This window comes from Trichogramma pretiosum, unplaced genomic scaffold (genome assembly GCF_000599845.2).
Source record: "Trichogramma pretiosum strain Unisexual culture from Peru unplaced genomic scaffold, Tpre_2.0 scaffold103, whole genome shotgun sequence".
Lineage (NCBI taxonomy): Eukaryota > Metazoa > Arthropoda > Insecta > Hymenoptera > Trichogrammatidae > Trichogramma > Trichogramma pretiosum.
Genome location: NW_019640788.1, coordinates 96088 through 119208, shown reverse-complemented (window position 1 = coordinate 119208; position 23121 = coordinate 96088). Strand labels below are relative to the sequence as shown.

General features: G+C 38.3%; 3 protein-coding genes across 4 annotated transcripts; 2 read left to right on the top strand and 1 right to left on the bottom strand.

Moving 5' to 3' along the window:
* Nucleotides 1-281: 281 nt before the first annotated feature.
* On the top strand, nucleotides 282-4703 carry LOC106653843 (BTB/POZ domain-containing protein KCTD3). 2 transcript variants are annotated; one of them, XM_014373435.2, is made up of 10 exons: nucleotides 282-530; nucleotides 816-1129; nucleotides 1214-1378; nucleotides 1456-1590; nucleotides 1663-2142; nucleotides 2221-2337; nucleotides 2794-2799; nucleotides 3424-3563; nucleotides 3644-4109; nucleotides 4190-4703. In XM_014373435.2, the coding sequence occupies exons 1-10, from the start codon at nucleotides 466-468 to the stop codon at nucleotides 4396-4398; spliced, it is 2097 nt and encodes a 698-aa protein (XP_014228921.1). In that variant the 5' UTR covers nucleotides 282-465; the 3' UTR covers nucleotides 4399-4703. The 2 variants fall into 2 exon arrangements, with proteins under 2 accessions (XP_014228921.1, XP_023314937.1); XM_023459169.1 differs by lacking the exon at nucleotides 2794-2799.
* Nucleotides 4704-4800: 97 nt separating this feature from the next.
* On the bottom strand, nucleotides 4801-7797 carry LOC106653850 (CAAX prenyl protease 2). Its single transcript, XM_014373443.2, has 4 exons — nucleotides 7017-7797; nucleotides 6041-6146; nucleotides 5824-5962; nucleotides 4801-5748 (listed from the first exon to the last, which is right to left on the bottom strand). Exons 1-4 carry the CDS (start codon nucleotides 7124-7126, stop codon nucleotides 5225-5227), a joined length of 879 nt encoding a protein of 292 aa, XP_014228929.1. The 5' UTR covers nucleotides 7127-7797; the 3' UTR covers nucleotides 4801-5224.
* A 1322-nt stretch (nucleotides 7798-9119) lies between these two features.
* LOC106653889 (F-box only protein 11) lies at nucleotides 9120-20559 on the top strand. The gene is made up of 9 exons (XM_014373525.2): nucleotides 9120-10858; nucleotides 13685-13981; nucleotides 14111-14626; nucleotides 15013-15438; nucleotides 15519-16371; nucleotides 16717-16937; nucleotides 17018-17236; nucleotides 17315-17522; nucleotides 17694-20559. Exons 1-9 carry the CDS (start codon nucleotides 10762-10764, stop codon nucleotides 17821-17823), a joined length of 2967 nt encoding a protein of 988 aa, XP_014229011.1. The 5' UTR covers nucleotides 9120-10761; the 3' UTR covers nucleotides 17824-20559.
* The last annotated feature ends 2562 nt before the right edge of the window (nucleotides 20560-23121 follow it).

Genomic DNA, 23121 nt, shown 5'->3' with positions numbered 1-23121 from the left:
TGCAGACTAAAAATAAAGAACCAAGTTTTACATCGTTATGCAATTGTTGTTGGAGCATTCAAAAATAACAGAAAAAAGTTTGAAAAAAACAATTCAAACTTGGCGCTAGAGCACGGAATGCATAATTGAAGTCGCGTCTACCAATCAATGGCGTATAGTGAGCGACTCCGATTATGTGTGTTGCCAGCAACATATCGCGACGCCAATATCTCGGCACGGCGGGGGCTACGCACACACAGGCAGCAGCAGCAACGCTCGATTCGGCAGTCTCGTCTGACGTCTCGAGCAGCTTAAAAGCCATCATGTCGTTTGACGTTTCTCGTGCAGACGCAACAGTGTAAACACGTCGCAAATTCGCGCCTACATGTATACGGTGCACCGTGGGTAACACGGAGGGCAATCGACGAAAATGACGAGATCGTGAATCATCGACGATCGAATAAAGTGCAGCCGAGCGAAATATCCATGGCCATGGCGTCGCATTTATTTAGCGTAGGCGATATCGTCCATCTCAATGTCGGCGGTACGAGGTGAGTGTACCCGATCGTCCTCTGTGTTGACGCACCTCTGCTCGGCTAACTGCACTTCCAGTTCTTTTCCTTACTTTCCACCATTTTTACGTTTTTTCGCTTGAAAGCGTACGATTTCGCTGGAGGAAAATCTAAATATAGCCTCTCCTATCGATTCTGTACGCGCGTGAAATATCGCGCCAGCTTCGAGTTCATTAATTTTGCAAAGATTATAGACCGCACAAGACACCTATGTAAAGTCTCCGTTATTTATTTTTCCCTGCACTTGCGTCTCTGTTCTTATAGGTTCTCGACGTCGCGGCAGACCCTGTCTTGGATTCCCGACTCGTTTTTTACCGCCCTACTGAGCAATCGCATAGCCAGCAGACGCGACGAGAGCGGAGCCCTATTTATAGATCGGGACCCGAAGATATTCTCCGTCATACTCAATTACCTGCGCACCAAGGACATCGACTTGACAGGTGTCAACATTCGCACATTGAAGCACGAGGCTGAGTTTTACGGCATAACGCCTCTCGTTAAAAGACTGATGCTCTGCGAAGATCTGACTCAATCTTCCTGCGGAGATATATTGTTTTACGGCTCCTTGCCTGCGCCTAGTGAGTACAGTTACTTTCACTCGATTCTTAAATTGAAAAAAAGATGATTTAGAAATTTCACATCAATTACTTGTGTTTTTGTAGGCATTCCTTTGCAAGAACCCGTTGCAGCATCTACCAGTATTACAGATGTGTCTGTGCATAACAGACCAAGTGGATCAAATGCAACACCTCCTCCCAGATCTGAAGCCAACTCAAATCAACCAAATGTGTCAAATCCTAATAACCCAGCTCAGGCTGCTGCAAATAGTAATGTTTTCATTGATGCATACAAAGTTGATATTTCTTTATTTTATTTTTTAAATTTAATTTAATTGTAAAAACAGATCATCGTGTACCACCTCGAGGACATTCACATTCTCGTACACCATCCATTGATCTCAGACACGTAAGGAATAGCTCTGCAGATTTGAATAAAATGTTTAAAAACGATGTTGGACTAGTATTTAATTCTCAAAATGGTATGGTAAACTGTTACTTACAAATAACTGCAAAATTAAAAATTCATTTAAATGATGATTAATTAATTTTAGTTTCAAGTTGGGTGGATCCACTTAGAGTTCATATCATTAAGGCTCATCATAATTGGATTGCAATAGCATATGCACATTTTATAACATGTTACCGATTAAAAGATTCATTTGGATGGCAGCATGTATTTACTAGTCCACATGTAGAATCTGTGATAGAACGAGTTGCTATAAATGCAAAAATGGGAATTGGAGCAGATGGAAAAATGGTTGCTATCTCTTATGGTAGCCAAGTTAGACTTTGGGGTGTCACAGAAGATGGTATCAAATCTAACATTGGTACATTTAATTTGAATGTACGAGTAGAATATTTATTCTTTATTGGAAGCCAACTAGTTGCACTATCACCTACTGGTAAAATTGGTGTTTGGCATGCAATGACTCATCACTGGCAAATTCAAGATGTAGTATCAATCTCGTCTTTTGATACAGCTGGTTCTTTCCTATTGTTGGGTTGCAACAATGGCTCTATAAATTATATAGGTAATTTTATAATCAGCATCAAGTCAAAAAGCAGATAATGAGTCAATAATAACTGTTAATGCATGTATTTTTTTACAGATATGCAGAAGTTTCCTTTAAGAATGAAAGACAATGATCTTTTAGTAACTCAACTTTACAGAGATCCAAGTCAAGATCCTATCACAGCGATATCTGTTTATTTAACACCAAAAACAAGTAAGATTACTTATGAAATAATCAAACCATTCAATAGATATTTTCCCATCCTATTTAATGCAACAATTAAACACTCTTAAAGCTTGCAAAGTTTTTAAACTTGGTCAGATGAAATTTTTTTCAAAATTATTTATCTTTAATGTCATTATACTAATTCTTCTGATTTTAGTGGATATAAGTGGAAATAATTTAAGCTATGGACAAAATAACACCTAATAATTCCAATTCATGTAGTTAAAAAGAATATTGTCTTAAGACACTTTTATTTGATCCACTTGATTTTTTGAAAAATATTTTATTGAGTACAGTTAAATTTTCGAGAATTCAATGAATATTTTTGAAAATTCAATAATAATTTTATGTGTGATTTCCTGTATTATACCATAAAAATATTTATATCAACTTACCATAACATTTTTTGCTTCATGAATTGGTACCGTACAACTGGATACATAGCACAAGGCAAGTATGGGTATATTTGTAATAAATTTAACATCACAGTATTAGCATATACATAATTTAAAACCATGCATTTTTCTAAAAGTAGCATATCATTAACACATTACACTACATTTTAAACATCAGTAGATTTTTGTAGAGTGTATTTTCTTTACCCTTTTAATAAAACTAAAATATAAACTCTCAGTCTCTCTATGCTCAACTCATTATTAGTTTATTGCATCTACTTTTCATGCATCCAGTTGTACTTACAGTGGAAACATGGATGATATTCAATTACTTCTTAAATGATTTTTTCTTTTTCCACGATAATTTTTCATAATTTTGTGACTGACTTCCAAACATATCGCTTTCTTTTTTTCTAATATTAACAAATGATGTCATACTAAGACAATAAAATTTTTAAGAAATGTATTTATTTTTTAATCAATAACATGATAAGTTGATTGATAAGAGTATTTTTTCCTTCTTTCTCAATTTTCTTTCACGCAATCATTTCTGTATCATACATTCTGACAATCAGAAAAAATATAATCCACTGTGTTATGAAATTTCACTCACCATGTTGTGCATTTAAAATGCAATAAAAACAATCGACTAATCTCATTATTTTATTTATTATTACAGGCCTCTGTGGAAATTGGGTTGAAATCGCTTACGGTACGAAGTCCGGTAGCGTCAGAGTCATCGTTCAACATCCGGAAACTGTTGGACACGGACCTCAACTTTTCCAAACGTTTACAGTGCATCAAAGCAGTGTAACGAAGGTAATAAAATGTCTTTGTATTTAGCCTATTCTAAGGCAAAATATAATTTTTTTCGCTCACTTTTATCGTGTTCATTCTAGGTAACACTGTCAGAAAAGTATTTGGTATCTGTTTGCTCGGAGTACAATCACGTGAGAACGTGGGCCGTGACGCGCTTCCGCGGTATGATCTCGACGCAGCCGGGCTCGACGCCCGAGGCGAGCTTCAAAATCGTATCTCTAGACGCGATCGAGCCATGCATCAGTTACAACGCCGGCAATGATTTTGGCCCTTTTGGTGAGCAAGACGACGAGCAGGTCTTCGTTCAAAAGGTTGTACCGGAAACCGATCAGTTGTTCGTGCGCTTGGCATCAAACGGCAAACGCGTCTGCGTCATTCAGTCGGTGGACGGCAGCGTCATCACGTCCTTTTGCGTGCACGAGTGCGAAGGCTCGAGTCGTATGGGCTCGCGGCCTCGTCGCTTCATATTTACCGGACACTCCAACGGCACTATACAAATGTGGGATCTCACTACGGCGTTAGATCCTTCTTTCAATTCTACTGCTGGTAATAATAACATCGGTTCATAAAATTAACAAAATATTTTTTACCGAAACACATTGTTGAAAGGAATTATGTGATTGTAGCCAAAGAATTTTCCGGAGGTCCTACCCCGGACGAGCTATGGAAATTATTGGATCAATGCGACTTGAGCAATAGCCATTGCACGACACCATGTATCAGCCCATCACCGTCTTTGATTGCCTCTGGTCCGAGGATCAAAGCGAGCAATGTTTTATTCCTTAATCAATCTCAAAATAACACCGGTATGTTCGGTGGACCTAGCCAATCTTAAAAATTAGCTCTTATAAGTTTTAGTGCATTTAAATAATTTAATTTGTACATATGAAAAAAAAAATTTCAAAATATAAGTTTGTCAATGTCGCGTTCATCGAAACACGCGAAAAAAAATATTTTACTATTCTAAAAAATTGTGAAACTTGCGAACGTATATAACAGATGAAACTAGATGATTAAATATTGTTTTATTTATTGTTACGTTTGATCTTCGTGAAATGATATTGCGTGATTGTTGACAAAATCATCATTACTGTGATTTGAAAAAAAAATGTTTATCAAATTTTTAATGATATTATAAATTATCGTTTCGAAGTTATTAAAAAATAACTTTTTTGAAATGAAATGTATGCCTTTTTATTACATGTGAAAGTAAAAAAGCCAAATAAATGTTGGTTAAATCATTTTTATTCATAAAATATCAAAAATCTTTATTAACAAATGTTAATACTTTCAATATGCTTTTATCTTATGCTAAGGACTAGAACTGCTGAGGACATGACACAAAATCCACGCATAAAATATACGCAACCGTACAAAAGTACAAAAAAGAAAACAACGCGTCAATTTTTTAAAAATGTCAAACGTTACTTATAATATAATACTCACATTTCGTTATTGTATGCCCACAGAACTGTACAAGAAAACAGGCAACAAAAAGCCTCTCGATAAGTAACAGTTTGCTTTAGACATTTCAGGCACTAGTGGTTTATAAATTGCTCTAGTTATTCTTGCGAAACGCTACTGTTCTTTATACATTCGTCAATCAAAAAAAAGGCGTTGATCATTAGAGATTGCGACTCGAGCGCAGCCCGGAAAGTCTCTCATGCAACAGCGCTGATTTCACTTTTCCACAGTATTGCATTGTTGAACCAGCTTGGATTCGTCATTGGTCCAAGTAGAAAACACCAAGCCACAAGACCGAGCACGAAGACCGACATGATCTTCGCTCTCTTCATGGAATCCTCGTAGACGAAAATCTCCGAGACGTCGGGAAAGCCCATGTGATTGCAGAAGGCGTGGGCAGCGAATGGAGCGGCAAAGTGGCCGGTTCGCGCGAACAGATACGACGCGTAAGCTCCGAAAACCGTCGTGTACATGAATTGGAAGCACGAGCTAAACACGGCAATTTTCAAATCCATTCCCCTCCTCATGTTCTCGACGAAGTGATGGAAGTGCGCCACTCCGAAGAACAGCGGGCAGATGAAAATGGCCGTCTTTGGTTGGAAACATTGCAAGAGTAAGGGCAGCATGCAAGCTCGAAAAGTCCATTCCTCGGACAAAGGTGCTACTACGTGATTTCTCCACCAAATCAGAGTTTTCATATTGCTGAGCCAGTAGGCTGGTTCTTTGAAACAGACAAGAAAAAAATGAAAGTACTCGTTCAAACTTTTAGTGAATTGAGAAAAATTAGATCATTTACCCATGTACATTTGCCATAGACCGTTAACACCTTGCATGTAAAGTGGTCCGAGAAATAGAATCATCGTAAGGCACGTCGGTATGACAATGGCTTGCAGCAAACCGGACCATCTTAATCCTAATAATTGCCAATATGATGCCTGAAAAGTATTAGAAAAATATCAGTATCATTACGATGGTGAACTCATTGAGAGTTTAATGATATTTAAGGTAATTACTTCTGGATAGAATTGCTCATTTATTCCAAGATATAACGTTATCGGAGAGAGCAAGCCAATTATAAAGACGCTGAAGAAACGCCGTTTAATCACACTTGGATGGTCCCTAAAATTAGAAGTAAGGAATATTTAAGTACTTATCTATTTTGAACACGTTAATTATCAAATCATTTATTATTTAACGGCTTATAAGTATATAGTCTTGACGATGAGAATGAAGAAACTAAATTAGAGACAAAATGAAATAATTTCCAAAGGGCGAGTCTCAAACAACAAGTCACGTATAGGGGTAAATACGGGTTGCCTCAGACTCCAGAGCTTATGTGGGTGATTTGAAAAATGAATCATGCACGTTCATTACACTTCATTTCCGTTAATGGCAACAAAATTTCGTTATTTTAACCTTTCATCAGAAATATTTGAAATACCGACAATGTAATAATTCTTAAAAAGTTCCGATCGTGATTTTCGTTTTCGCATGCCAAGGGTTGCCGCGCACAGCGTGAACGCGAGAGGCGTTGTCATATTGACACTCCGCTTTCGCGATACTCGATGTGGCCTAGATATACTATTTGTACATCTTTTTTTCTCATTCTAGTATAGCAAGCAAAAAAGTTTGCATTATGAACACAAGCATTGGTCCAATTCGACAAATCTCTCAACAAATCGAAGACGCACATTGTAATGTTCACATCGCAGCTTTACGTGTAAGTACACCACGTGGTCCGAATTGTCAAGCTGAAAATTTTCGCTACCATATAAGAGCATATACGAAATCGAAGCAGCAGCAGCAGCAGCAGCAGCACGAATGCGTGGGTGTCATACAAAGAAAAAAAGAAAACAAAACAGAACGCGAACGTCATCTGCACAAACACACCCACATGACACGATACAGCTATCGAATACGAGCGATCTTTTTTTGTTCCGTTTATCGACGCGATATTTCGCACTGATTTATAAAAATGTATACAAGTACCTGTTGAGATGATTGAGCCTCCAGACGTAGAGGCTAGCGACGTAGATAACAGACAGCAGGAGACACGCCAGCACGCTCGACGTGCAATTGCCACGCTCGAACGTACTCATGTTTTATCCTATATATTTTACGATATGTTTCGAGCAGGCTATTATTATCTCGAGATCTCTCCTGTATAAGCAGTACTACGTATACAACAGGAAGTTATAAAGAATATAAACACAGCGCACGCACTGACCGAGCTATGCTGTGCGCAGTGTGTATCGCACTCGAACGATGGTCGGATGGATGGATGGATGGATGGTGCAGAACACACGATGTATACGATATCTTGCTGTGCCCTATATAGACCAGCTCTCGTCGTCGCATCCACCCGCGCCCTTCGCTCTTTTAAAGCCGCACACTTTGACTGCCCGCTGCACACATGTATACACGCAGGCTTGCTATGTAGCCGCGCGTGCCCGCGATCGAACGAAATAACCTTACTACTGTTTAGCGGCGATCAGTCTGCTACACTGCCGGTGTATTTTACTGTGCCTCTATGCTGCGTGTGTCGGAGCGGCAGCAGCTGCCAGACGGGATGAGACGACACGACAGGCCGCTAGAGCCAGCTACTTGTGAATTCTGTATGTGGGCTTGGATTTGTCAGTCGTCACTTTTTAACTTCGATATTTGAATATAAAAAAATGGAAAATATACATCTTAAAGAATGGACGTCCGAGGAATATGAATTATAATATCCTATGGGAGAAGATTTCTACCTGCGTATGTAAACAGAGGATCGCAATCGACTACATAAACATGTCAGGCCAGTGTTACACCTGCGGATCTTCTTCGAAATGATACGTAAATCTGAATCGATTTTATATCCGATCGACGCTCAATTTCGTACATATTATTATTTATGTGTAAAACAGCTGGCCGATAAAACGAAACTGGTTTTTATCTTCCGTTCATTGAGAGCTTTACAATGCGTCGTAACGTGCATTAATGTGTATAAATACGAGCCGCTGTCGATGTTAAGACATTATTAACTACTGGATAACGAAGCCCGAACGTATCCCGCAGCTACGAGTGATAGTAATTTTTGCACGTGGGTGGCATTTCTACCACACTCTCTCTCTCTCCCCCACGAATCGGCTCGGGAGAGAGACTTTTAATCGAATTTAACGAGAGAAAGCGAGTTTTAAAGCATAGCACAGGCCCGCAGTACAAAGAGAGCCTGTTATAATAAAAGAGGAGGAGAACGCGATGCAGTATTAAGGAGGGATAGAGGGAGTATAAGGGCCCGTCTCGCGGAGCAGAGTATATCGAACTCTCGTTACGCGCAGCTGAGAACGAAAATGAGAAAGAGGAGAAAAAAAAGGAAAACGAAACGAAAAAAAAGAAGGAGGCATGCATAAAGTGTAACCGAGGCAAGGACCCTTCGCTCTCTTCGATATATAGTCCGAAAGGTCCGCACAAAGGAATAAACTTATAAATGCTTTTCTTTCTTTCCACTTTGCCGCTCGTCGTCCGAAAGCTCTTTCTTTCTCTTTCGCTCGCTCGCGCTCTCTCTCTCTCTCTCTTTCTCTTTCTTGCTAACCACGATCGCACACAGCAACAAGATTGATGTGTCAGTGTGTATAACGTATACACACAAACACACTTATAGAAAGCGCCGCTGTTCGGCGATTCCGATCCGCGAAAAACATCTTTGACGTGTAGTCGGGCAGCTCGTATACGAGTCAGCAGCAGTAGCCGAGAGCGCAAAAATAGTTTAAATTCTGTCCGTCGTAGGCTGTGCTGCTCCTCGCGATAACTCGCAGTTATTGCCATATCGTATTCGCACATTTCGGAGCGATACCTCTGCACATGCACGCAAAATTGCAGTAGACTCGGGAAAGGAAAACTCGTGCTTCTGCGCGGTGCTGCCCTCGGTCTGGCGGTCCGAAGAACTAGCGCAGAATTTTTCGCAGTCGTCTGGCCGTGCAGACCTCCCTGTGTCGTTATTACTGTTACCGCGCCGTGACTCGCTCTCTCTCTCTCTCTTTCTCGCTCTTATGGGCGCAGGAATCACGAGAGCAGTGGTAGCGTAGTACGTAGCCTACACTTTTGGCCGCAGTTGAGCGGCGGCTGGCGAAGGCATCGCGTCGGTTCTTTGTATATAAACTCCGACGTATATAGTATATACATCGTACGCAGTACACAGACGTATAGACTGTCGCGCGAATTATATATATACACATAGCTCCGTGTATATAGCGGAGCCGCGCCAGTGCCTCGTCCTCGCGCTTTACATTATACATATATATACACACATATACGTGTGCGTGCGCCTATATGTATAGGGTATATTTTTACTATATACATAATATGCAAGTGTGTGCGTTCGCGAGTCACCGCGAGAGCTAGTGCGCTGCTGCTGCTACTCCGCTACTGCTGCTGCTGCGCTTATATATTTCGCATAGATAGCCTGCAGACCGAACCAGCGGAGAGAGAGAAGATGGCCGACGACCGTATCGAGGCCTTGGATGCATGGACGTAACACGACACTACACAGCTCTCAGCACTTGATATCAGACTGAGCCGAAGGATTAGCAGAGAAAATATACAGCCCGAGGATTTTCATTTTTCGCCAGATCCAGCAGCAGACATTTTTACCGTTGTTGATCCGATCGTTTCGGAGCAGCAGCCACCACTATTTTATTCCACATCTCTGTCTCTTTCTCTCGCTCTCTGATCAAGTGCCCGTAGTGTGTATATAGTATACACACACACACACACACACACACACACTCGTAGCATTATATTGTACTTTACGACCTATCCGATCGCCACATCTGTAATCTGCACTTTTTTACGTTCGACATCGACGTAAATTATATACGCGCATATGCATCCAAATGCGTCAGAGTTGATGTTTGCATGCGAAGAATCGACGACGGCTTTTCGACGAAGGGACGGCGTTAAAAAGAAAAACACAGAAAGCGTGTTACGACAAAAGACTTTCCATTGAAATTGCGAAAGTATATTGTGTATACGCTTAACGCACAAAGTATATATAGCCTATTCGAGTGATCAGTGATAAGTTTTCTTCTCTTTCTCTCTCTACTCGTTATTCCAAAAGCCGAAAGTCTTGTTGCAACCATTGGGATTTGCTGCTACTGTCTGCGGCGAAGAAGAAGAAAAATAGCGTAAAAAGAAGATAGAAAAAAACGAGAGAACTCGAGTGCGCGAGATAGTGCAATATTCCTGCGACCCGGGGACGGTGCACATTAGATATAGAGCTCTTGGCCGAGCACCAACCAGCAGCTCAGCTGCACCGGTCTAGTTGACTCGCTGCTCTCCTCGTACTCCCGAGGTGATATTCGAACGATCGAGGCGCAGACCAAGAACATTTTTTGCAGAAAACACACGGACACGGAGCATTTTATCCGAGAGATTGTGCACAGCATATCTATACGTCTCGTCGAGCAATACATATATCGTGTACGCATGTATTTATGTCGTGCAGTGTTCCAATTGTGCGTCGTGTGACAACTCGCTCGCTCGCGAGTTTCTCGTCGTCGTAAGTGTTCGTGTGCTTACATTATTATACACCGTATACGTGTGCGCGTGTGTGAGACAGAGAGAGAGAGCGAGCTGCAGCTGCGCTCGGTTAGCACGACCAAATTTTACGCCTCTACGCGTATTTGAACAACAAAACAACAATAACAATAATTGAGGTGCGATCATCGAATTGAGAAAGAAAAACTCGATCATCATGCCGAGCGCATCGTTCACGTCGTCTAGGAGCTACGTCAGGCGATCCAGGCGGAAAGGCATCAACAGAATACCTTTGCCGTCCAGGACTAGTTCTGGTAAGCATCAATTTTAAAAGTCACTCGTTTTTTTGCATTAAAAAGAAACGACGAGAAAAAAAAAACACCGCGAGATTATTTCTTTCGCGTTATTAATCGTCAACACTACATCCTATTCCCATGAAATTCCCCTCTACTTGTGCAAAGTCTCCCTCTATCTTTCTCTCTCTCCCTCTATCTGTAAGTATATGTGTGCAGCAGCATATTCTCGTGTGTGCAGAGCCGCACACACGTCAAGTGCATACACACTTATACACGCACACACATCTGTATGGCTGCATGAATATTTTCCTATCGTATGTCATGCGTAATATAGACTCACGGGCGCGTATACACATGCAGGCACACACACACACACGCACATAGGCGTATAAAAGTTATCACAAGTAGCAGCAGCAGCAGCAGCAGCAGCGCGTCGCTTGGGGATTTTGCAGTAGTGGCGGTGTATGCACTTATACATTCATTGCACACTCACGCAAACGAATACATGTTTATTGATTAGCGAGGAATGATTTTTCATCGCAATCGCGTTCGAGTTCGATAAAACATTTTTTTTTCGTCGGTTTCAAGAAAAATTTTTCAGCTATCGATTCCAGGGAGTTTCTCTCTTTCTTTCTCTCTGCTCCGCTTGCTTCCCTTGTATATATACGTATATACCATCGTGTGTATATAAAACTCGCCTCACTGCTATATATCCACTCTCCCTTTGTGTGTGTTCTCTCTTTCGCTCGCTCTCTCTCTCTTTCTCGGCATATAGAAGGCAGTATGATCCCCTCTATCCCCCTCTGGTGCGCACCTCTCCCTCTGCAGCGCACAGCAGAGAGTCATGCCAAAGCCCAAGCGAGAAAGAGAGACAGAATTTCACGATACATAATGCAGCCTGCTGCCGCTGCTGCTGCTATGTTGGACCCGTATAAACATGTATATATCGGATTTTATGTTTGGGTGTGCATGGTGGTATGCCATAATATACATACACACACTGGCGCATGTAGACTCTTGAGGCTTTGTTTTTTTTTTTTTTTTGGTTCTCGCACACTCGAAAAATCATCATACGTTTTTTAAACGTATCTAATCATTTGTAAATATTTCCTACGCTCGAGCCCGTGTAATCATCGGAGTTTTTCTCCCCAAGCATTGGACGTGGCTTTTCGGTGCTAAATTTAAAGTACTTGACTCGAATCTGTATTGATATATAGAGACTTGGCATTCGGTTTTCTCTTTCCGTGAGAACGTAGAGTGCTTACACATACGCGCACACTCGCATGCTCTCACTCATATATATATATACGTGCACTCACACAGACTCGCAGGCCTGATGGCCAAAAGGGTTCTCCCTCTTCACTCTCTACTCGGCGCAGCGCGTTGGCTCTCTTTCTCTTACTCACTTCGGTTTTGCTGCTCCGACTCTGGTCGGTCTGTCTGTCTGCGTGTGCATGTGCATGCAAGTGTGCGCGCAAGTGTGTATGCATGTCTCTGCACACACATGTGCACACACACACACACATACACAGTTGCACACTTGGGTGCCTTTTTTCCCGGACGCGGCGCCCCGTAATCGTTTTCTTTCTCTGTTTTATAAAAACTCTCACCAGCTGGTATAATGCACCAACATATCCGATGGCATTTTCGGCCAATATGTTGCGCGCCGCTCGCTTTTGTGCAAAACCACCTCGTACGCTCTAATCGGAGAATTGATGCTTTTCACGTCTGCGTCGGATTACCCATGCTTAACGGGAATCGCAATGCTACCCATCCGACAGCGATAATGACAATCCTATCTTTTCTTTTGCTCCAGCGCTATGTGAAAACACTACATACAGGTTTAAATGCTCTGGAAACGGAATGAGTGAGCGAGAGAGACAGAGAGACATAGAGAGAGCGAGTGCGTAACATGGCGCACTGTGTATAGAGCGTATGTGCAGTAACGATATGTACACTTGCTTCCGTTTAATTCTGCAACACCGAAAAATATAAATGCGTAAGCGAAGTAAGGGACTCTGCCTACGATAGCCCTTGATGTTATTGTTATTATTGACGTTTACTTGAACACAAGGGCGACCCCTACAACGCTGTATTTACATTTTTTCGAAGTCGCAGAATTAAACGGAAGCGAGTGCACTACCTACCTGCACGACGACGATAATCAATGACAAACAGTGCTGGCATTTAAAAAGCATATAAAACTTGCAAACGTTCCTACACACTTCTCATTATCTCGTCACACGAGTACGTGTGTGAGTATAATATCTTTACGACTTGCGCACATTTTGCATTCGCCATTTGCGAATATGTTTATGATTAATGCATGTAACACACTTGCATTCTGCAATGAAAGACGAAGATGTGGTAATTTTGAGTAAGTTTCGCATGCAAACAAAAAAAAAACTTACGAATAGACAGGGCCAACCATCCAACTGTGCATTCTATGACTGAAGATAAAAATAACTTTCTGACAGCTGTAATAAAGACGCGTATCAGTGTTATCAATGTTTTGGGAGTGTGTATGTTCAAATTTAGAAGTGTGCTCACAAGTACTATTATGTCAGAACTTGAGCCTGAAATAACAACAGAAAATAGTAGTTCAATTTATAATTTTGCTTATAAATATGATTTAGTAATTTTTTTTATACAGAATAACTATTTCTATAATTTCCAACGTTGTGGCATCTTTTAAAATTTTTATTGCTAAATAAATGATCTAGTGAAATTCTAAACATTTACCACTTCGTCCTTCCTAATTACTAATCATTTTAAAGTATGCAGTAACGATATACGTTGAAAAACTTAATTTTTTACTTATGTATGTCTCTTTTTAATTTTTAGCTGAACCGTGTGACTTACCATGTGCTGGAGGAGCAAATCAAATTCCTCCAGGTGGAGGAGGTATTGGTAATGGAAATAGAGGATCATCTCCCAGCGTGTCGGGAGTAGCTGCTCCATCTCCTTCACCTTCACATTCATCTCCTTATGATTTGAGACGTAAAAGTCCACCTCATCCTGACCCAGCACCAGGTACAAGTTCTGCATTACCTCCTTCAGGAGGAGTTTCTTCAGCATGTGGGTCTTCTTCTCTTCCTGCCAGAAAGCGTCCCAGGCGGATGTGTTCAACATCATTAGATGGTGTGTATTTTAAAAGAAGCAGTTTGATATTAATAAAACTATTGCTAAAAAATATCAAACTTCAAGCTTTTATCTAATGAGTTATCAAACTTCATTTTTGAAACCTCATGTTCTTTTGTTTTTTAATAGGTTTAAGTAATTCTCCAACAGCAGCTCATTATCTTCAGTATGAACTCCCCGATGAGGTCATTTTATCCATTTTCAATTACCTGACGGAACAGGACCTATGCCGTGTGTCACAAGTTTGCAAACGTTTTCAAGTGATTGCCAATGACACTGAATTATGGAAATCATTGTACCAGAGGGTTTACGAGTATGACTTACCCTTGTACAATCCAGCAACGTGCAAATTCGAGTTTATTGCACCTGAAGACTCGGAGTATCCGAACCCGTGGAAAGAGAGCTTTAGGCAACTTTATCGAGGCGTTCATGTACGTTTAGGCTATCGAGAACCACCTCCTCCATCGTCACCAACGACATCGCATCGTGATTCAACTAATAACAGAGAATCGATCTCTCTCCCGAGGCCGCGAATTCCCTGTTTTGGTACCATACAAGCGGCTCTAGATTATATAGAAGAATTCCGTAATACCGCCAGCAATGTATCGAGTCCAAGCAGTAACAGCAATGGTGGTAACAACCAAGGTAAACACAGTCACGAATAATTCATACAAATAATTTGTCAAAGATTTTCAAATACATCTTTTATCTGAATTAGCCAATTGCTTCATTGACTGTATGTATCACATCTGTGTATTCATTGAAAGTTGAGCAATTTCAGAAAACTTTTTAACGCATACGCACACATACAAGTGCATACACAATGTGGATGTATAACGTAGTCATATTTCTTTTTAATTTTTGCAAATTACGAGGGATTACGTCACGCCTACATTCTGGCTTTGTCGTATTTACAATTATACAAACTTATGTAATTTTCTAATTATGCCGCCTTTGTGTATAAAAGCATATATGGGATGGAATAGAATGGCCACAAAAATAAACAGCATATTTTAATATTTTTATTGCAGGTAACGGAAATCTCAACAGTTCTGGAAGCAACGCAAGTATTGCCAGCAACAACAGCAACAGTAATGGCAGCAACAGCAGCAGTAGCAATAGCAACACCTCTAACAATAACGATGATTTGCCGCAACAACATCTGGTATTTTTGCATTCAGGCACGTACCGAGGTGAATTTTTGGTCATCGACAGTGACGTAGCGCTAATAGGCGCAGCGTCGGGTAACGTCGCTGAGTCCGTGATCCTCGAACGCGAAAGTGAATCGACCGTCACATTTGTTGAGGGCGCGAAACGAGCCTACGCCGGTCACTTGACGTTAAAATTCACTCCTGATGCAGCAAGCACGGTAACTCATCACAAACATTACTGCCTCGAGGTGGGCGAAAATTGTAGTCCCACCATCGATCATTGTATTATTAGGAGCTCTAGTGTTGGTGAGTAAAATTAGCGAGAGAATCGTTGACTTTTATTTTTTTACTTTTCCATTACAAATTTTTGTTATTTTTATTTACAGTTGGTGCTGCTGTATGCGTGTCCGGTATGGGGGCGAATCCCATCGTAAAAAATTGCGATATCTCAGACTGCGAAAACGTTGGATTGTATGTCACGGATTACGCACAAGGTACCTATGAGGATAATGAGATCTCAAGAAATGCTTTGGCCGGCATTTGGGTGAAAAACTTCGCAAATCCGATAATGCGACGAAATCACATCCATCACGGACGCGATGTCGGTATCTTTACGTTCGACAATGGCCTCGGCTATTTCGAAAGCAATGATATCCACAATAATCGAATTGCGGGCTTCGAAGTAAAGGCTGGAGCTAACCCAACAGTTGTACACTGTGAAATTCATCATGGTCAAACTGGTGGAATCTATGTGCATGAATCTGGAATGGGTCAGTTTATCGACAACAAAATTCATTCTAACAATTTCGCGGGTGTATGGATAACGTCGAATTCGAATCCGACAATCCGTCGCAATGAAATTTACAACGGACACCAAGGAGGGGTTTACATTTTTGGAGAGGGTCGAGGTCTCATCGAGCACAATGACATTTACGGCAACGCGTTGGCTGGCATTCAAATCAGAACGAACTCTGATCCTATTGTTAGACACAATAAAATTCATCATGGTCAGCATGGTGGAATTTACGTGCACGAAAAGGGCCAAGGTTTGATAGAGGAAAATGAAGTTTTCGCTAATACACTGGCCGGAGTTTGGATAACCACTGGTTCCACACCAGTGTTACGACGGAATCGGATACACAGTGGCAAACAAGTCGGTGTATACTTTTATGACAATGGACACGGAAAACTTGAGGATAATGACATTTTCAATCACTTGTACTCTGGCGTTCAAATTAGGTATGTTATCGCATCTTTCTATCCATATGATTACTGATTAATAGGCGCGGTTAATTTTAATAATTTATCATTGTGCTGATGTATCATTGGTATCAGTGCGTATGTTAGAATACGGTTTTTGATATGATAACAAATGTTGGTAACAATTTCTATTTGAATTTTTTAAAATTGATAAAATTGCTGATTTTTTCAAGACAGGACTAAAATAAATGAATGTTTTTTTATTTTTTTTTTTAACTTATAAAACTGCCACGTTTTGTATTGTAGAATTGTTTTTATTTTATTTAATCTGATTATATCCTATGATTATTAATGAGTTAATTGTATTTGTTTATTTGCTCACAGAACTGGAAGTAATCCTGTTATTCGTGGTAACAAGATTTGGGGTGGTCAAAATGGCGGAGTCTTAGTTTATAATAGTGGCTTAGGCTTATTAGAACAAAATGAAATATTCGATAATGCAATGGCTGGCGTATGGATCAAGACCGACAGTAATCCAACGCTGAAAAGAAACAAAATTTTTGATGGCAGAGACGGAGGAATTTGCATTTTTAACGGTGGCAAAGGTGATGATAATGACTTTTTTACAAACCCCCCTTCTTATACAAGTAACATTTAACATTTATTCTCTCCATTTTTTTCTTAGGCGTGTTAGAAGAAAACGATATATTTAGAAACGCGCAGGCTGGAGTGCTTATCTCAACACAGTCGCACCCGGTGCTAAGAAGAAATCGAATCTTTGACGGTCTTGCTGCTGGCGTTGAAATAACGAATAATGCCACTGCCATATTAGAGTTTAATCAAATTTTTCATAATAGATTTGGTGGTTTGTGTTTAGCGAGTGGAGTGCAACCGATTGTCAGAGGTACACAATTATTAACCGTATTTACTTGAAATTTCACAAACTTTGTTTTTTTACAACGTAAAATTTTTTATTTTTAAGGTAACAAAATTTTCGACAATCAAGACGCCGTCGAAAAAGCTGTCGGTAATGGTCAATGTCTTTACAAAATATCGTCTTATACGTCTTTTCCAATGCATGACTTTTATCGTTGTCAAACTTGTAACACTACGGATCGAAACGCTATCTGTGTCAACTGTATTAAAACCTGTCACGCAGGACATGATGTGGAATTCATTCGACACGATAGGTAAAATAATCAATTTATTAAGCAAAAATATGAATGTTGTTAATATAACATCGATTGAAAAATCTCAGAACAGTTGATAAATATTACAAAAGCATCAACGTAAAAATGGGATTGTCTGTTAGTAAAATAAAAAAAAGAGAAAAGTTTTATGAATCAATTTTTTGTCAACAGGTTCTTCTGCGACTGTGGCGCTGGAACACTGAGTAATCAATGCCAATTGCAAGGTGAACCTACGCAGGATACTGACACTCTTTACGACAGTGCAGCTCCCATGGAATCGCACACTCTTATGGTCAACTAGGACCTAACGTAAATCATTATAATTACATTATCTAAGTCTTCAACACACGCTACAACAGGCGCGTAAAATACTATACACACTTAACGAAAAAATTTATCGACATTCGCGTATAAATAAGTTGCGACAAAAATGAATTGACGAGAAATAATTATGCGTGCAAACACGTTATCGAGCAAAACGTTGTGTGTATGCTTACTGCAGAGATTCTCGCGCACATCTGATTTTTTTCAAACCACTTACACTTACACTTTTATAAATATACATAAATAAAAGAATATACGTATGTGAACGTATAAATAAATGTACGTACATCACGTACGTGTGTACAACTTGTGTACACACGCACCCAAGTGTCTCGGCACGTAAGCGTTAATTAATTATTATGCAAAAAACAAATAGCTTTGCGATTCGCATGATACGTGCAAGACATAGAAGTAAAAAAATCTGCCGTTGAATCTGATTTACTCGTCGAACTGTACTTATAGATGACTATCAGAGATTTTTTCTTATCAAACTACGGTAGTAAATTGTATGTTGTCTTTAGAAGAGAAAAAATAAAACAAAAAAGTTTAATCAAATTTTACAGCACGTAAAGTTTACTAAGTGACACAAATATCATATGACAAATTTCTTTTGAAATATTGTATCGATGAGAAACGAAATTTTTTAAATTATAAAATCTTTATAATTTTTATTTATAACTCATTGCTATTTTTTAACAAAATAAATGTACAGCTTAAGAAAGTAGGAAAGAAAGAGTGATTGAGCAAACTACTTGTGTATGTATCATTTATAATCGATCTATTGCTTTAAGCTTACTGTTTAGGGCATGAGTATGAATTTACATTTTAATGAATTTTTCCAAGTGTACGGTGTTAATCATAATTATTAGACAAGCGCAATCACGCTGACTTATGTGCCACATATGTAAATTTGTGTATAAGCAAAAAATTGAAGTGGACTGATCGAAACAAAACTGAGACAAAAGACGAAAGGAAATTGACACACACCGATCGGTATTAATTAAAATATAAGCTTTTTGAGTATGACTTTTAATTCTACCACTGAAAAGTAATCGATGCACTTCATCTGACGTGCTGCTACAGATTTAAATGTACGTTTTCAAAATGTAAATTTAACGAGAAACGATCGAAGTTTTGAAATTTTTTTATTACACGCTTGAATGTGATATACTCTATGTATAATCAGAAATAATAATATTGAATAAGTAAGAGTAATTTTTTGCCGTAATAATCAATACTATTATCGTGATTAATATTGTATCATGAATTATCGTTCTGTCTGAAGAAATTATAATTTTCTAATTCTATTTTGTGCATCACGATAATTTGCGATACGATGGTCCTAAAACCGCCTAAGAATGCGTAAAGTTTGTAATTAAATAGTAAGCAATGAAAAGGTGATTATGAAAATTAAATGTAATTAATATAATAATAAATTATAAAAACAAAGACGTTAATCGGTGATTAGTAATAATGCAATTAGTGACTATGTGAATTTAGGATTTTCAAGTTTAAAAATACACCATACTCGTGTATTTTCAAAGATGCTGTCCACTGATAAAGTTTTTAAAACTAATAACCTTTGAACTCTTGTTAAGCATAAGCTGATACACCTTTTTAACTGAAAAATTACGTTAGTGATAACGAGTAAACACGAGCACGTATTGAGCAGATTTAGTAAAGTTCACTCTAAACACAAATCATTGTTATTAGTTTACAAAAGACGTTTCAAAGATCATTCTTAGCCCTCAATATACGAGGCAATCATTATCGCGGACTCATTTACACATTAGCAATGCAAATGTTAATTCGCAAATCACAAAATGGAACATTCAAGACTGCCAGTAGTGAATGGTTTTTCTTGTGTATTCTCATTATGGTGGCACAAATGTTAATTTTATTTCAACTGGTTTCCTGAATGTTTCAACATAATTATTGCTCTAGGTCAATCTATATGTATGTTATAAGTGAATGTACTTGTTAGTGCAAAACAGCAGTGTCATATATAATAAGTATATAAAATAACCAAGTGTGAACAGCTAAGGAGTTTATAAGTCGTGTGCAATTTGCGGTTACTTTTTGACATTTATTCAATCGTATTTTCTTATTAACTTTTTATACTACCAGATGAAAATTTGTCTCGAATGATTTTTAATTTTTTTCTTGACGAGCTTTTGTTTTCACAAATACTGCGTTTGCATTTGGATTACTGTACATTATTTGTTGGGAGTTGTATACGCTTATAAAAAGTTCCCAGTTTATTCACTAAGATAATGTAATCAACACGAGTTTATTTAATCATCGTTATCATTTCGACGGTCATAGATACAAGTTAAACTTTCGATCGAAATTTTTATTTTTAATTTCACAAAAAGTGTTCTAAAAAAATACCTTGTATTATTTTGTTCACGAAATTTATAACCAATTTTGTTAAACGATGTTCTAAAAGTGAAATATTACAACTATTTTTTTTTAATATTTGACTGTCGATTTATTTAAATATCAATCATTAATTGCTTATTCTTTAGATTTAAATGATTTTCATGTGTTGATTTTTTCGGTTCAAAATGTATTATTATTATTTATGTTAGATGAAATTATTTAAAGTGTGTAAAATGTTAGAACGTATAACTACGAATAATTCAATTATTATTGGAATTCCACTGTACCAAAATTAACATTATTGATGATAAATATACAACAATAATGATTTTTGCAATAAAAAGTGTTGAATTTTTTTTATTTAATTTTTTTCTTTAAATTTTGACATTGAACATTTTTATTTACGGCTTTAAAACGCATTGGCAGCATCTGTGAATTAAATTTTACAACAAATGCGATAAATAGCGATTGCATGGTTCTCGATCAAAGCTATTGTATTTCAAGGGCTTAAACGTCTCTGTCTTAACTGTCATACAAAAACTGCTGATGAACTTCCCTGTTAAAAAGACTTTCTCATTATTATATTTTTTTTTTATCTTTACTCAAAGCATCTCTTTTCATTGTAAAAAAAAAACAATGAAAAAATGTATTGTTAATCTAACTACATTTATCCTCTGCCAGCATGTGAAATGTACATAAATGTGTTCTGTATTTTTTGTACAGTGTTTTTTGTAAAATATACACAGTTTTCATCATTTAGCGTGACTTACACAACCGTATTATAAACATTCACAAATAACAGAAAAAATCAATCGTTAGAACATCTATGTGTCATAAATTTAAGATGAATAATTTATTAGTGGCTTAAAAAGTGCACGTCAAACGTTTTCAGTGCGCGTACATGAATCGTTGACACACTCGTTTTGTTGTTCGTGCGTGACCCTTCGTTTCTCTTATGTAATTAAAAAAAAAGAAAAACAGATACGTTACGTACTTTGAGGAAACAAATCGAGTACAATGACAAAGTCAGCAAGGGGATTGCGCCTGTGAGTTATTCTTACCACAATTGAGAGTGGAAAAAAATATTATTATCTTGATATAATTGTATACATGGTGATGAATAATAATCAAATCGTCAAACGAAGGAGCGGTAAAAAATAATTATAAATAACAAAGAAAAGCAAGACTGTGCGGATATGGAACGGGAGAGAGATAGAAATGAGCGCATAGCGCGCATTTCGATGCTCTGCGTGTATGATATTAACAATAATTAAGATTTAATGAAACGAAAAAGAGCCAATTTTTTTGTGCGTACAACATGTGTGGCACGCAACTCCGGTTAAATGAGTATATAAAGTATGCATACATTTGTACTGTTATTTACGATCAAAAAGTGCGCTAAAGGCGTTATTATAGTACGTATGGGCAGTGAGAGAGAGAGAGAGAGAGAGAGAAAAACAAATAATGCAGAAAAAGGAGCAGTTGCACGCGACCGGGCAATGATCGATATTATTACGAAATACACACACATACATACAGGAGACAGGAAAAACGAAATAAAAAGGAAATCAGTTGCGCGAGTGCAGGTACTTTGTGCGGAAGTGCGAGTGTGTGCGGTATGTGTGTCAATGTGTGTGTGTGCGCGCATATAATCGGACGACGACGACGTCAACAAAAAAGAATGCCACTTGTTACGATATAAATGTATATATTGTCTACACACGAGGTTGCAATGTGGTCTCCGTGCGTTATTGTTTTTACTACTTTTTTCGTCGTGTAAAACATACACACATTGTTATATCGTTTCGTAAGTTGCAATATGTATGTGTGTGCATGCGTAAGACTATATAATACGGTGTAAATCTATTTCCTCTTTGCCTCCGCCCGCGTATACCTTATAACAGATACAATATATAAATGAATGTACGTGTATATTGGAAAAAATCACGTATCGAATGCGATCGCACATTTTTTCCACCCCCGACATTTGTTTTTTCCTTTCTTTTGTAATAAGACGAAAGCCACAGGAATATATAGATAGAAGGGATCGATTCCAATACGAGAATCAACTGCAGTTTCGTGCGAGCGCGAGAATATCTATGTGAGTGAGTGTGTACGAATGAAATAAACGTGTGGAACAAGAGCGAAAAGATGAAAACACAAGTTTTACTCGATCTTTTTATTCACTTTACCATATGACACAAACGAGAACACGCAACATTACACAAATTATACAGGTGATTTATTTGTTTATTATTATTTATTACCACCACAGAGTCTCGAAATAATGTATGCGTATAGTTGTTACATTGTACTATAATGGCATTCTTTTTGTTCGTATCTTTATAAATGATATACAAACTAGTGATAATCGAATAAACCATACATGATAATTGATTGTATTCATTTACACACACGATAATCCGAAGTTCTGTCATTGTAAATGTATATGAAATCACACCAATTTACTAATCGTAAGCGCAATACAATCGTATCGTTGCGCAAAGCTCATTTGATTCCTATACATTTATATTGTTAGTATTGTTCGTTGATTTATGCATTGATAAGTACTTGCGCCAGTAGAAATGCTTTGCTTTATATTTATTTTTAATTTCGTCACTCCCAAGAGAGATCGTTCATGTTTATTGCTACAACAATGCAGCATCCCATTATCTCTCAGCTACTTCGCCGAACGTAGACTGCTTGCCATTTTTTAAAACTATAAACATATGTGTATGGTTAGTTGCCATTTATTTGTTTATTGCGTTCCATTATCATTAGATTTTAAGCCGACGTTATTCCAGTTATGATGCGATAAAGACGAGCAATAGATCCCATAATGTAACTTCAGTCGAAACAAAAGAGGCGAAACACTCGATATGATTGTTGATTT